At 40.8% G+C, this 16,028-nt stretch overlaps 1 protein-coding gene across 1 annotated transcript; it reads left to right on the top strand.

Annotated features, from left to right (window-relative positions):
• The first annotated feature begins 1,107 nt into the window (after positions 1 to 1,107).
• Positions 1,108 to 14,328, top strand: srd5a1 (steroid-5-alpha-reductase, alpha polypeptide 1 (3-oxo-5 alpha-steroid delta 4-dehydrogenase alpha 1)). Its single transcript, XM_082520696.1, has 5 exons — positions 1,108 to 1,557; positions 1,786 to 1,952; positions 4,110 to 4,211; positions 11,703 to 11,853; positions 11,982 to 14,328. Exons 1-5 carry the CDS (start codon positions 1,247 to 1,249, stop codon positions 12,046 to 12,048), a joined length of 798 nt encoding a protein of 265 aa, XP_082376822.1. The 5' UTR covers positions 1,108 to 1,246; the 3' UTR covers positions 12,049 to 14,328.
• The last annotated feature ends 1,700 nt before the right edge of the window (positions 14,329 to 16,028 follow it).

The raw sequence follows: 16,028 nt of genomic DNA, 5'->3' as shown, positions 1-16,028 counted from the left end.
TTGCCTAGCAACCACCTAGCAATGACCCATTTTTTGCAATAAGCCACCTACATCTTATGAAAGCATTGTTTCATTATAACTTCATGGCCGACAGCATGAAGCACTATACAAGCAGTTTGCCAAACATATGTTAGGAATTCTTTTTGGCCTATAGGGGGCTGCATAATATACTTTTATCGCTGACATCTTATCATCTTAGATATGCAGACACATAACAGACACAAATCTGTTACTATTATTGTTATGATATCGTTTGGTCCTTTGGCCTTTCTTCTCTCACACTTTCCATAATCTTCGCCTGCTGGTTGGTGAAGATGATGGCCATGTCCCCAAGTTTAACACTTCATGTTAATTTTAAAATGTAGTAAATGTGTAAACATGAGTGAAAACACAGCCACTCTTTGTGAAAAATATTGATGAACTGAAAATGCTTGTATTCTATATGAAACATTCTTTGTCTCTTTTTGTGTGTGTTTATATGTTAACAGCAATGAAAAGTAAAAACAATGTTTTATATAACAGTATTAAAGTGACCGTACAAGTTGCTGTTTTCCACATTACTCCACATTATAGTTCAATTTTGAGAAAGAGTCATTAAGAAAGATCGACTAACCATTTGTCATTAAAACTGAACAGTAGTGGCAGCCTGGAAAGAAGGAAAATATAAAACTGTAGCATAACCCTGGCTTGAAGTAAATAACACAACGTCACATTAACCCAGCAGAAAGTTATTACCCAAGAGATGGGTTAAATAGGCAACCTCATCTGGGAATTGCTGTGATTACAACAATAAACTGCAGCAACAATTTGCGTATGTTAAACCGAGAGATGTTTAACCAAGCTGAGTTTTGCACAAAGCAGTCGATATAAATGTTAATGTATAAATTTGGCAAGTAGGGGATGAGGAGAAGGTTAAATGACTTTTCCCCGATTGGACTTTTTATAAGCATTTTCATACACGAACAGCCGGCTCTCCGGCTGGGTTATGATCTCGCGAGAGTTTAGTCTGACGACTTTATGAACTCAGAAACCTATCGGATCCAATCTAACATGCTGATGCAAAGACCGAGCGCTTTCATTGGCTGAAAGGATCGGTTGCGTAATCGTTCAAGAACTCTTAATTGGTCCGAATCGGTCGCGAGCGTATGCGCTGTCCAGGCTCTTGTCTGCAAGCTAGGGAATAACCGGTATGTATAGTTAGCTAATTGCGAACGTTTTAGTTTTAAATATTAGCCCTCAGGTCGAAATGGATGCTCTCCTCTCCCTGCTCTTCTCCTCAGAGGAAGAGGAGCTGTACATGTTGGACCGCATGGCTTACTTCATGTTTTTAATGGCAGCCTGCACTTTTATTACTTTGCTGTTTGAAAATGTTCCTTACGGGCGGTATGCTACAAGCAAGTATGGATTTCCAGTTAACGCCAGGTTCGCCTGGTTCGTCCAGGAGCTGCCAGCCTTACTGCTCCCTATGTGTCTGCTACTCTGGACATCTTCTTCCAAGACGTCTTTACTACCTAATCAGCTCCTCATTGCCATGTATTTCCTTCACTATGTCCAGAGGTAAGCAACCGTGGGCAGTCACGTTTATTTATTTATACAGTGTTATAAGCAGGCTTGCGCAAGGAGCAGTGCTTAAGTACCCCTTCAACTGGGCAAAGAAACGCCTGATTGATTATGCAACTCAGATACAGGAGATGTCAAAATGTGCACAGATGAATACATTTCAGTATAAACATGCCATTACTCAAAATAATGTGTTCTTGTTGTGTTTTTCTTCTTCTTCTGCAGAGCCTGCATTTATCCATTTTTAATCAGAGGAGGGAAACCGACACCGTTCGCTTCATTCGCTCTGGCCTTTGTGTTCTGCTGCTATAATGGCTTCATGCAGATCAGGTACCTGAGCCATTATGCTGAGTACCCAGCATACTGGGTTACACATCCATGCTTCCTCATTGGTAGGTGTCCTGTTCCCTGACTGTTTGCAACAGGAATGTGAATTATTTTGTTGTGTGCAGAAGTTAAAATGTTGTACTGAGTGTAATTAGTATTTTACAAGTGTACATAGGGATGGGAATTGATAAGAATTGAGCTAGTATCCATATCACTTATCAATTCCATCCCTTATTCATTCTCTTACCGATTCTCACTGGATCTTCCTTGAGAATCACCCCCATCGCTAAGCAGCATATCAAAGACATTAAAGTCATGCAAATTAATTGCATGTTGTCTGGTCAAATGTTTGTCCATGTTGGAGGTATTTCCCCCTCTTTGTTGTGATCAGTGTTGGGGTCGTTACTCTAAAAAAATAATTATCACACATATTACAAATAAAACATTTATTAAAAGTAATGCAGTACGTTGATTAATTACTCCCAGGATTCAGTAATTTGTCTGAAGCAGAATCAGAATACTTTATTAATCCCCAAGGAAAATTCTGTATTTAAGTTAAAAGTAAAGGACATAGAAATAAATAAGAAAAAAAGTTAAACTAAAGAGAAAAGACAGGAGCAACTATAACAGGCTGCATGCATGGTTGATGCATGGTTGACGCATGCGCACTCAAGATGATTTGTTATCCTACTTGTTACATTACTTTCATGTAAAATGACCCGTAACACATTGTTTCATAATTACCATTTAACAATATAAACCTGTAAGCTATAGTTTCACATACCGACAAAAACCCCTGTCCTAATGACAGGGGTTTTTGTCCTTGGTATTGCACAAAACAAAGATAAAAACCAACACAGCGACTTCAAAGCGATCTCCACTGTGATTTTACTGTAGAAACAGCGACTGCAGCCTGACTGCTCATCAATTTGTTACCGGTTGAAGTTCAAGGTCTGGTTGATGGGCTGGCGTCGGCATTCACTCAGCTTTCACTGTGGTTCTTGGCTAGCCAAGCGTCCTGGATGTAGTTTCCACTTTACAATTGCACTCTCATCCTCTTGTGCAATTAAAAAATAACCACGCTGTAGACTGCATCAGTTGGATTACATAGTATCAGTTTTAAGTAGGGGAAGGTGAGGCTCTGCTGATTGCATAGTCCTCTACATGCACTGTGCTGTGCTGAAAACTGTCCAGCAGAGCATCTGCTGGACAGGTTTCAAAAACCCATATAAAGCAACATATACACATGTGGCAGTATATCTGGGATAAGTCCAGCCATGTATCTATCCACCCATTTTCTGCTGCTTATCCGGGTCATGGAGGCAGCAGCCTAAGCAGACGAGCTAAGACCTGACTCACCCCTTCCTCCAGCTCATCTGGGAAGACTGGAGGCATTACTGAGCCAAAAAAAAATATCTGTGTTATCTAGTAGAATGGTTACGAGCTGTTCTGTTTCGGTATACACTGGAAGCCCAGATGTTCTTGTTTTACATGTTGAATGCCCATGTGGGCATTCTATGTGATCTGTGGGTATCAGGTGATTTGTCCACATGTATTTGAGTTTTTCTAAGTGAGTGAGAAAGATGTTATGTATAGTTGTTGGTGTTTGTACACACATAAAGGTTTTTGAAAGGTAGAATTATCAGATTTGTCAGTGGGGTGGCTGCATGCCAAATAACCCCAGGTTCAGTCATCAACTCATCAATGAGACTCAGAGATACAAGGTTACAAAGGTGCACTTTGCCCACAACAAAGTGACCTGTTGTGGGCACTTTGCCCTCTTTCTGTCTGAGAACCACAGCCGGAGTGTGAGCTATTTTTGAAAAGTCAGGAAATGATAGATGTGGGTGGATATTTGGAGAGCTGTACCTCACAGATGACAGTGATTACACAGTTTAATACGTTCGCCAATTTGTGCACATTGTCTAAAGCATCATGTATGTATGTATTTTATTTATAACAACAGTTTCTCAACGCAGTTTTTCTTTTAAAACCTTCCCTTTTGTCCTTTTACAACTGGGAAAATATCGAGTCTGTATGTGACCCTAAGTTGGATTAGCAGGAAAACTTAAAATATGATATTTTAAGGTTGCTTTCGGAAGGAAACCAGGAGTATTCATCAAAATGTGGAAATGCTAAAAGAAAAAGAAACGCAAAGGTTTGCTCTCTGGCTTTTTGTCAGTACAGTCACTTGCTGAAACAGCTTTTGCTTTTGTCTCCAGGCTCGGTACTGTGGTTCGTCGGCTGGTTTATAAATGTACAATCTGACCACATCCTTAGGAACCTGAGAAAGCCCGGAGAGACTGGTTACAAGGTTCCCAAAGGTAAGAGCTTCAGTCAGACTCTGACATTTTATTTAGACTTGGGATTTTAAACTCATTTTAATCTCCAGTGGGTCAAACCAGTGAAACTCTTTCTGTCAGCGTAAAGGAGTTTAGGTACACATTTTGTCCCTGAGATAACTTCATAGGAAAAAGTGGTGTCGTTTCAAGGTTGTCTCAGTTCTTCTATCTGTTCTAGAAATGCTGCTGTGTTGAAGAAATAATCTGTCAGCACTACTCAAGCTCAGTTTAAGCTGTAAGACATAAATGTTTAAAATTACATAAAGTTTGTCACTCAGACTGTCCTGTAATTGTACAGCAGAAAGTTTTGTTAATTCGCAATAAAATAGCCTTTTAAAAATTGTGGACTTGTTGTTAAAAAACAACCAAAAAAGTGTAGCGTCTGTGTTGAGGGGGAGAAAAAAAATGAAAATACAGTTCAAAATGTGTGCACTCCTTCATATTGTCCAAAACTGTCCATTGGGCCTAATTGGAGTCTGTGCCGGGCTGATTCTGGGCCCCAGGCCTAATGTTTGACACCTTTGATTTAGACTATTTAATTTTCTGTTCAGAAATAAATTCAACAGCAGGTGTCCAGTAATTAAGGATAAATCATTTCTGTAAGTGTAGTCTTAAGTTTTTGCATACTCAGCCTAAAGTAAGCAGTGCAACATTTTTGTTAGTAATTTGATCATTAAACGACGAAAGAAAACAATATATAATGAAATCATTTCATTAGGTTTTCATTGTACTCTGTAAAGTAAGCTATAAAGAATGGGGCAATGTAATTTCTCTCAGTCCTGGGCGAACTGTACATCGATTGTGCTGGTAAACTTTATTTATTTATTTATTTATTTATTTATTTATTTAAGAGCTTAACTCAGAACACTGTCACACCAAGTTTACCTTTTATACGTTGTGTATGCATGTAAAAACTGGCATATGCATACAGAATGTAGAGGGGGAAACTGATCAAATCGATTACGTATTTGTGAAACATAGTTTCAGGCAGAGGAGTAACTGAGGGGCCATGCTAAGATTAGTATAAAATAAATAAGCATGGTTTCCAATAAAGCTATTCTAGCAAATTCCAAAAATAAAAGTATACAGCTTGAAATAAGCATAAAATACTTTCATGAAATTCTGAGACAGGGCCTTCTTCAATTTTAGGATACAGTCCTTCCTTGTAAACGGTGCCGTTTTTACATTGTGGCGCTACTTATTCTTAGGTTTAGACTCTGAATGTTTTTGTTGCAGCACACGTGATGAGTGAGAAGGAAGTCACAAAACCTGCAATCACATAATGGCCCTCGACGCTGCGGTCTCTGTGTGCTAGATGCTAATTTTCCAGTGTGGTCTCATGATTATACAGATCACACTAAGCAGAATCACAGGTTGTCACTAGCTGTCTTTGCCTGGGCCTCTGTGAGCCCTTACATTACTGTATAAACAGCTCTTGCTGCACATCCTCTAATACGGTCCAACTTGTAGGACTTTTAGTGTGTTTGCTTTCACTGACACAAACATGGAAATCTTTTAAACCACACAGAGTTGACAGTAATTGTTAGACAGTTAGCCAGGCGTACAGTGGAAGATGTGTGTAAATGTGAAACCCTCACTTATTCAGTATTCAGGCTGTGTACATAATTCATCTTTATGAAGTGTTCATGTTATTTGAGACTAATGTGCTTTCAGATTGATGTATTTATAGTATTTGTTTACATTTTTAACATTGGAGTGTTTTAAGCACAGAAGGGTCAGTTGACAACACTACAAAAGCAAAACAAAAAATCACATTTCACATGGGATTTCTGAAACAAGCTGTTGGTGTTTTCACTTATTACTTTCAAGTCTCATTGAATATAACATGTTCATTTTGTAAACCACTGCCCCAGTTGGTTAGAAGGGAGGCTTAAATGCAGAGCATGCCTCAGGCTGGGTCAACCATGTGACTGAAAAGTCCGTAATGTAAGAACATATGATGACCTTTGGTTTCTCAGTCAGAGTTGCCTCTTGATCTGTGACAGACCAAGTTGCCAACAGCCAAAATATTCTGCACGGCTCTTCACTAACCACGATAAAGAGGCTGCAAAGGAGAAAACTGTTCACTTGTCATTCTGCAGCTTTTTGCCATTCACTCTGCAGCCCGTCACCTCCCTCAGCTCCTCAGGCCCAATTCAGCTACTCTGATCTAGGGCTGCTCGATTATGGCAAAAATGATAATCACGATTATTTTTACTGAAATTGAGATCTCGATTATTTGACGATATTTATTTAACCCTTTAAGACCTACTATAGAACCAAGTCCGCCAGAGCTTATATTATTTTTTTTACATGTTGTAGTGCCATTTGTGGGAGCATTTCAAGTTGCTATACAACTGTTATAGCCCATAAACGGGCGATCGTGGCTCAAGAGTTGGGAGTTCGCCTTGTAATCGGAAGGTTGCCGGTTCGAGCCCCGGCTTGGACAGTCTCGGTCGTTGTGTCCTTGGGCAAGACACTTCACCCGTTGCCTACTGGTGGTGGTCAGAGGGCCCGGTGGCGCCAGTGTCCGGCAGCCTCGCCTCTGTCAGTGCGCCCCAGGGTGGCTGTGGCTACAATGTAGCTTGCCATCACCAGTGTGTGAATGGGTGGATGACTGGATATGTAAAGTGCTTTGGGGTCCTTAGGGACTAGTAAAGCGCTATATAAATACAGGCCATTTACCATTTACCATATTTTAATAATATGTATGCATTAAGTCCATAGTAACTACATTAATTGCAAAAAAGTGCAATAAACTACAAAAAAATCGAAAATCGTTTTTGTTTTTTTTACATATATTTCTACTTGGAGAAATTTAAGAGGTTTATCCCTCAAAACTTTAAATACAAAAAAGTTGCAAAAAATAGTTTACAACAACAGGAAATTTATTTTGAGTGTCTTCATAGTTTTATTTTGGAGATACACCAATTTTTATTGCAGGAAAAACGAAAAAACAATCCTATGATGCAAATTTGCAAAGAAAACAGCAGGTGCATCAAAATAAACTATTTCCAGCAGTGCAACTCGAGTTCTAAGCATCCCAGCAACTATTCAGAAAAGTCAAACATGACCAGTATAGGCTTTTAAGGCCTACAAGTAAAAAACTACATTTCCGCGAAAATGACGTCAGTTCCGGTTTCAGCCAGGAAATGGCGGACATGTGATAGTTCGTGCTGACGTCTGTTTCACTGTGGGAAGTGTTACGAACAGCTGATCGGATCGGCAAAGCGTGTTTCTGGAATATTATGTTTTTGTTCCTGCAAGCGCTTTTTATGCAATTTTTGTAAAGCTTTATGTGGAAGGAAACCGTGACCGAGGACAAGCTGATGGCATAAGATGTAAGTACAACTCCTCCGGTTTCATATGCAAAATAAATTATTGCGCTAGCTTACACGGTCCAGGTTCTACAGGGATTTAAAAATAGTTACACAAAACGGAGCGTGCTGCTCTGACCGGCTTTAAAGGGTTAACAATGACTTTAAAAAAATAATATAAAATAGTGTGCAACACCACTGAAGTTTTTTGTTTTTTTTTTTTACCTCTTTTCAACCAACGGCAGTCACTCTCCTCTCCAAATAACTTCTGCTTAGCTTTCCGAGCTTCCCTCGGGTCCTCTTAATCAGCGGTCTCCAACCTTTTTTGCGCCACGGACCGGTTTATGCCCGACAATATTTTCACGGACCGGCCTTTAAGGTGTCGCGGATAAATGAGGGAGGGGCTAATAATCGGCTCAGTCATTTTTAATGATCGTTGAAAGCCCAGATCGTAATCGTGATTAAAATTCGATTAATTGAGCAGCCCTACTCTGATCTGGACTTCACTCTTTACTTTCTACAGCAGGGGTCGGCAACCTTTCTGATGGCAAGTGCCATTTAAAATTTCCTCAGAGGTCAGTGTGCCATCCATATGATTGCATTAGCAATAAATTGAATAACGCTCTATATGAACAGTTACACACTATATAGAGCCACTTTATAGGATTATATTTGTTCGCAGATGTTGGCAGCTGTCAGCGAATAGTTCTCAGCTATTTTGAAACAAAAAAAGACTTTTTATCCAGAACAGCAAATGAACTGAACAACAGAAAATACAAATGCTATTTATGGTCTCCTCACAACAATGATAAGAAAAATAAACTGGGCCAATATGGCATGTTTGTTAATACAGAGTCACACATGTTAATGTGATCTCTGGTCTCCCACTCAGAGACTCGGGTCTCCGAGGGTCCAGCATTCAGACCTGAGGACTCTCTTCATGTGAGAGAAAATCTGCTCACACAGATATGTAGAGCCAAATACTGTCAATAAGGCCTCTGCAATGTTCTGAGGACAGTTAAACTTGTCAGATAGTGACGTCCAGCAGGTGAAAATCCACCTCCATGAACACACACAGCTGTGGATTCCAGCTGCTTCGATGTTGCATTAACTGGCATTAACTCAGTTAATGTGAGACAAATCCAGCTGCTCATTAAAGATTTCTGGTTTGATCAGAAAATAAAACATTGGTCCAAACACCTGAAAGTCCCAAAATGCATTGTGTCTCGAGTCTATGTATGTATCAGAGTATTTCCGTGGTGCTGATGCTGTGCTGAGCGGAAAGCTCCAGAAACCTTTGAAGTGTCGGAATGTGGAAAGCCAACAGCGTCCCTCTCACCAGTAGGCTAAGTTATTTTTAGCCAATTACAAGTTGAATCTGGTAGTTGGGTTTTTAGCTAAGATACCGTCATTAAGAAGAGGCACAACTAATGTGTCTATGAGAGCTAATTTGCGATGTGCACTGGTGGCGCGACCATTTATTTTTTTTGATGCACCTTCTCAGATTAACTCACTGCGTGTCGTGCCCAGGGCTGGACTGGGACAAAAAATTGACCCGGGCATTTTGACTAGAGACCGGCCCCCCAGGTATTAAAGCCATAAAGCCTTTGAATGAAAACAAACGCTGTTGTGACAGTGATGTACAGTCTTGTTGGTATATGTATGATTTCTATACATTTTACATCAGATAAAAACTTTCATTGTAAGCTTCAGATAATTTAATAACAGCCAGACATTTTAAATGAGAATAAGAAAGTATTTCTTTGTGCCCCCCTTTCCCTGTTAATGCCCTACCTGCCCTCCTGGCAAAACTTTGCTAGACCTGCCCCTGTACAGTTACCAGCTGTCAGCTACTTAGAAAAGGATCCTGGTGTTATTTGTCTCTCAGAAACAGTTCATAACTTCCCTTCAACTCATCCATGTCACCTAAAAGGTAAACCTGTTTCTCCATCACCTGTTCAGCTCTGATGATTCAGTAAGGACATCTCCTGGTTTCATCTTCATGTTTCCCTCTCACCACACATCCAAACAGACATCATGACCAGCAGCTTTACAGCTGTGGCTCCAGCAAACATCAGCTGATACTAGAAGTTAATATTAAATAAATTCTAACAACAGCTGATCAAGCTTAAACGTGCTGCTGTTGTTTAGCGCGACATCCGCTGGTTTCCTCTTTCTGGCGCAAAGTGGGCGATAAACAAACAAGAGAGACGATCAGCTGATCATTGATCAGTTTCATGATTGAAGTAGAAACAGGAGAGAGAGGGGGGAGAATGAGAGAAGAAGAGGCAGCTGTGCAGCAAAGACAGAATAAATCCAGCTTTGTGTCTTTTTCCATCCTAGACATCTCAGCTCAACACGAAACGCGTAATAATGTCTCTGAATACGGGATGATTCCGTTTGTACGGGGCGGGTGGCAACTCTACTAGCTGACCTTATGGATAAAATAAAGTTCACTATCAGTAACATCATAGCACCACCCAGCTGTATAGAAACTCCGTCATGCTAGTTAGCACGCAGTACGAGTTATTGTAACTGACTGTAAAAAGTCAGCATAACGAAAATAAACTCCACCTAAACTTGGTTTATATCTGACCCAGATAGACTGCAGGTCGTAACTTCTTACCTGAAGTTCAGTTCACCTGACACTCGGACTGGCGGCCGCCTCGGGTCTCTCCTCCTCCTGTCTCCCCTCTCCCTCATCCACCTGCTGGCCTCCACCACTTGTTAATTTTACTGAATCTGCGGAAGCTCCGCCATAGCCACCACCAAACAACTGAGTTATTTTTACACACCGACCAGTATCTAGCCAATCCACCACCTTTCATTGTTTATACCGTTCCAAAAAAAAAAAAAATCATCGGCCCACCGAGCAAATGTCTGGTATGCCCGTCCAGCTATGGTGCCATCAGTTAACCCTGCCTAGGGTTGCCGACCCCTGTTCTACAGACTCGACTCTGTTTAGTTCAGCTATGGTTCACTTGCTGCTCTACACAGGCAGCAACTCGTCTAATTCTCCACACATCTGTTATCCAACACCCTGGATCAGAATTCCATCCCAGATCCATTCAAACCCTGTGATAATTACTAATCTTTTATCTAACGACAGTGCCTTATATATTGAGCTATCTAGCTAGATCTGGGTCATGCTATACAGCCTTCATGTTGTTAGGCAGTCAGGACTGCAGCATTTAACACTGAGTGTCAAAATGATGGTTGGTGGTTCTCCGTACAAATGGTCGATAAATGTTTTGTTTGTTTCGGTGTTTTTGGGAGGGGAATGCAACACCTCAACGTTCTCTGATGAGTAAACCCATTTTAGGAAGAGTTTGCTGTGCAGCCCGCCCCAGCTTGGCTAAAACAGACCTAACAACTGAAACATGAGTGGATTTATGGTTTGGTTTTGGTTTTTTTTAAGTGTGTGTGTGACCTTGTACTGCATTTAACTGGCTGAGCACTGTATAAGATGTGACATGTAAGGAGGGGGTTGGGTAAACAAGGCATTGGTTCACGTCCAAATTCCTTTTGCAAAACAGGCTGTACGGTGGGTACATGGAATCAAACTGTTTTCTCTGAAAAATCCAAACCATAAGTTGGCTTCTACCTCTGTTAAATAAATCTGTAATCATAACGGGTTCACAAAGTGAGCGGCTCCCCTGACTGGGAGCGTAGTCACAACAAAAGCACCTTGAGCCTGAACTTGCACTGACCTGTTGAAACAATCCTTCCCTGAACCTTAAAGAAAATAGAGCAGAGAAGGCGAGGTGTGAGGAAGCTGTGAGCTTTGTTGCTCCAGATCAACCTACAGGCACGTCTGGAATCCCCTCAGCCAAGAATCTGCTATTTTCACATAAAGGGTAGCAGCACTGCTGAGCACATAGCCTGCAGTCGCATACTGAGTGCTCAGCCATGTATGTGTGGTATGAAGCCAGCTCTGTGAATGCCCTTTGCATTTTGTAACTGCATGTTGCCTCCAAATAAGATTCACAGGCAGTGGAAATGTCACCACTTCTTCAGCTTAGTATCAAATTGTATTCTGCAAAAAGTCACTGGATTTTATTTCCCTCAACATGAAAATGTTTGGGTTATTTTTGCATCAGTGAGCACATCAAAGGAGAAACCCACCTGCTCTAATGTCGCTGTCTTCCACCCACAGGCGGCATGTTCGAGTACGTGTCTGGGGCCAACTTCTTGGGCGAGATAACAGAGTGGGCTGGCTTCACTCTGGCTGGTCACTCTGTTCACAGTGCAGCCTTCGCCATCTTTACCGCAGTGGTCCTCGCTAGCAGAGCTGTGGCCCACCACAAGTAAGAACAAAAACAGGCAGCGTTCTCACACTCGGAGCAATTTTCCTGGAGTGTGCACACTGTACATTTTAAACAAAATTCAGAATTAACACAGGAAAATTTCTTGTTCCTTTGTTCTTGCTCTGCAGATGGTACCGTGCCAAGTTTGAGGACTACCCTAAAAGCAGGAAGGTGTTGATTCCCTTTCTGTTCTAGAAAGCTGGACACCTCGAAAGGTAATGTGTTCTCCTGCAACGGCGAAGAACATTCCTGTGATCATTTGCCTAATTTAGAAATTCTCTAATGTAGCAACAAACCTTGAACACAGCTTATTTTTTTTCCACTGAAAACAAGCGCACTCTTGGTGTGAAGAAGCAATTGTTAAAAGTCACCATCTCAGAAAGGTTTTTATCATTTGTTACGTTGGTAATAACATCACAAAGCACCAAGGAACCTCAACAAGCATGGACTGAATGTGCTGGAGGTGTTGCGTTTGCAGGAGAGGCGGCATTCAGCTCTCCTCCAGAGGAAATAAAGGTTGTGAATGGAGTAGCTCCATGGTAATATACGGGATTTATGACAGTCTACATCAGCAGTAAACAGCTTTAAGACTCTCCTCCTGCTCTGCATATTCTCCCAGTTGGAACATAAAGTTGGAAATGCAAAGCAGACATTTAAAATGGTCATTTTATCCTCAAGATTCAGCTGTTGCAAATCTTTTTAATGTCGATTCACATCAAATAGACGAGTTCTGAATCACGTAGAACGTGTTTTCTACTGGATTTTGCTCTGGGTGTCATCTACTGACCTCGTCATCTCAAAGTCCTGAAAGAGAAGCAACTTTGTGAATGTAACTGCATATCTGGACTCAAAAAAAGACTGGTCTGCAAAATTAGAATAGGAATGAAACATTATATATTAAACAAAAGTGGGAATCTGAATTATGTCAGAGGATGACTGGCGATCCGTTTGTCTCTCATAGCATAATTCCACCAGCTCTAGACGATGGAGAGAATATGGCTGGAAAAATGTGATTAGGTTCTTTATTACACCTTATATCAAAAGCAAGCAGCTGAAAACACCCCAACAATGCTGGAGATTATGTGGAGACTGGGACGCCAATCATTCTCATGTGTTTTGGAAGTGTAAAAATAGCAAACCTTACTGGGAAAGCATGTCATGTGAGGCACGAGTATTGTATTTTGGAATATGGGAAAATGTAAGAAAGGAGGACCATTACTTGTTTAAAATTATGTTGTTGTCAAGCAAAAAGATAATAACAAAAAACTGGCTGAAAAGTGACCCTTTAAAATTGGAAGAATGAACTGATGTAATTGAGGATAGATATAGATAGATCTCTAGAGACAGAGATGACCTACACTTTGAGACTGAAATCTGATAAACTGTGGACAAAATGGATAGCCTATAAGACTCACTCAACCCCATAAGGCAGGGACCTCTCCTCTGAGGGTTTTTTTTTTTTTTTTTTTTTTCCTCTTCTTAATTCAAATAGCTTTTGGTTCTTGGTCCTTTGAGGCATAGGCGGACGGCCAGGCCCTGAGAGAATGGGGTCCTGCTAATACCCGCTCCGGGTTCAAATATGTTGTGATTGTGAATGGAAATGGAACTGGACCTGTCGGGGAGAGGACCAGACTTCGGGCCCTGTCTGGCAGCCTTCATATGGATGTAAGAGTCTGGGTGGATGGTGTTTTTGGGACGGGATTGATAAGACAGTACTTCTCTATACATATGTGTATAATTATTCTTTGTTTTCTTCACCCCACAGATTAGGTGCGCTTTATTCCTTTTAGTTTGTTTCTTTTGTGTTCTTTTTTTCGTATTTTTTGTTTGCATGTACTACAAAGTTGGAAAAATGTACAAAGTAAAAAAAAAAAAAAAAAAAGACTGAGACTTGCATCAGGCCTGTCCCCCACTCATGGACTGCGGGGACAGAGAATGAAGATCAAGCACAGGCGTCAATAAGTCACCCATGCCTGAAATTAGAAAATAAGAGTTGCCCCAAAACATGCCCCATGCTGGGAGTTTCTCAGAGAGATGGTGAAGAAGTGGAGAAGAAATTAGAGAAAAATATTGGCCTGGTGAAAGCAGGAGGACAACGCGTGCTGAATGAATAAAGCTGTGCGAGATGTGTTTTTGAAGGGACGGAGAAAAACTGGAAGTAAAGACAGGAACAGGAAATATTGGACTTGTCTCTTTCGCTCCATTACGGTTTCATTTTTGTTACTGTGAGTCATAATCTTGTCAGTGTAAGTTAAGACTTTTCTTAAATCATGTCATGGTTTGTTGGTACTCAGGTGCCCTTTTTTTGGGTGGGTTTTAAAAATGACTTTTTATTCAAAAGAAGTGCAGTTATCTTTAAAGTTTGCTCACTCATTTTCTGATGAAGTCCTTTTCCTGTCACAACTGAGGTCATGTCTTTAGGAATTTGATAAAGGGATTTTTACACTTTGTCACCAATAAATACTTTGACTGCTGCGTCTGAGTGTGATGATAAATGATGGCTGCTTTGCAGAGAGACGTCCTTCGTGCCCCCACCTTCTCTCTCTTTTTTCCAGGGTGTTTTTTTTTTTCTAGTTGTGCATCCTCTGTCTGGGCTCCTTGTAATTGCATCACTATATTACACAGACACTATTTACAACTGAGTGTGCCATTTGCCTGTAATACCATTCATCTTCATGCACTGTGTAATGGCTTGTTGGTCCCAAACTTAGACACACAGGCTCTGGATACAAGTAATATTTAATATACGCATGCTATATAATTTAATGTAACGTGGAAAAGCAACAACTAAGCAGCATTAACAACCTTCAGCCTTTAAGACTGCTGCATGCGAACAAACACACGTCTGTGGTAGGAAAGTAAAATAACAAGCCACTGCTGCATGTTCTGCCCGTCTTGCAAGCCATAGACTGTATATAAAAGATGGACACCGCTTTCCGATGTGAAAAGTAAAGCCAGCCTGGAAATCTACTTTCAAGATTTATTGAAAACAATAAGATGTTCATTTTGTAAACTGTGGACCCAATAAGAGGGAAATAAGGATAAAGCATGAAATGTTTATGACTGGATCAACCTTGTGATTGACAAGTCACTATTGTCGCCTCTGTCAGTGCACCCCAGGGTGGCTGTGGCTACAATGTAGCTTGCCATCACCAGTGTGTGAATGGGTGGATGACTGAACGTGTAAAGCGCTATACAAATACAGGCCATTTATTGTATGAGTGGCCATTGGAAGCAACAGTGAAAATGACGAAGGGTTCAAAACAGTCAAGTCCAGTTGATAAGTTAGCGATCCACCCTCTTCTTCAAATATGGCCACTGCTGGCTATAAAAGGGGGAAAACCAACATGGCAACATGGAGTCCTAAGCCAGCCGGTAATGTGATAGCTGCTTTAGTTATTTATTTGTTTATTTATGGCTCCAGTCTTGCCTCCCATGGATAGGACTAGACTTTGTACAAAATATTATCTCAAAAAGTCTGAAATTAAAGGAAACATGAAGTCCTAGTCTTAGATTCCGTGTAAAATTTCTGTGTAACAGTGCAGGTGAACTTTATAATATATAAAGTTTCTGTTTTATGTCAAATTGTTTAACATTAACTTTAACAGAAATATTCAGTTTATTGTCATGCATGAAGAAAAACAGCGTACTTGGTGTTGCACTGATTTCTGCCCTGTCATAACTATCAGTATGATCTCTTGGTCTTCCTTTGTGTTTACTGAGGTCTTAAAATCCCTTGGTTATGATTTTGTAAATGGTGCAGGATCCCTCCTTTGCACCCAGAATGCAGGCGATGGACAGCAGTTTGAAGATGTTCTCTTTACCTGTAGATGGCGCATATTAACACACCTACACCTCCTAGGTTTAAACTCTTTTAACCCCCCCATCTTGCATTCAGGTGGTACAGTTTGGACTGTAGGTTCAGACCACAGACTGCATATAAAGTCGATGGCCCAGATTTGCAGTTTTGAACCTGCTCTGCGGTTAGATGATAATCAGTGGGTTCATTCTAATGATGTCCTTGTTATTACTGTACCTAACTGCACAGTGGGGGCAACGCACCACAGGCAATATGCTCACATGTAGAAACAGTGTAATGGCTGCCGACATTGTAAGCGCAGCTTCCCACTAATGTGGGTTAAATATCTGGAACATACTGCAGCCTCATTACTATT

The sequence above is a fragment of the Aulonocara stuartgranti genome (assembly GCF_965226115.1).
Source record: "Aulonocara stuartgranti genome assembly, chromosome: 22".
NCBI classification, from domain to species: Eukaryota; Metazoa; Chordata; class Actinopteri; order Cichliformes; family Cichlidae; genus Aulonocara; species Aulonocara stuartgranti.
This window is presented reverse-complemented; position numbering and strand designations above follow the sequence as displayed.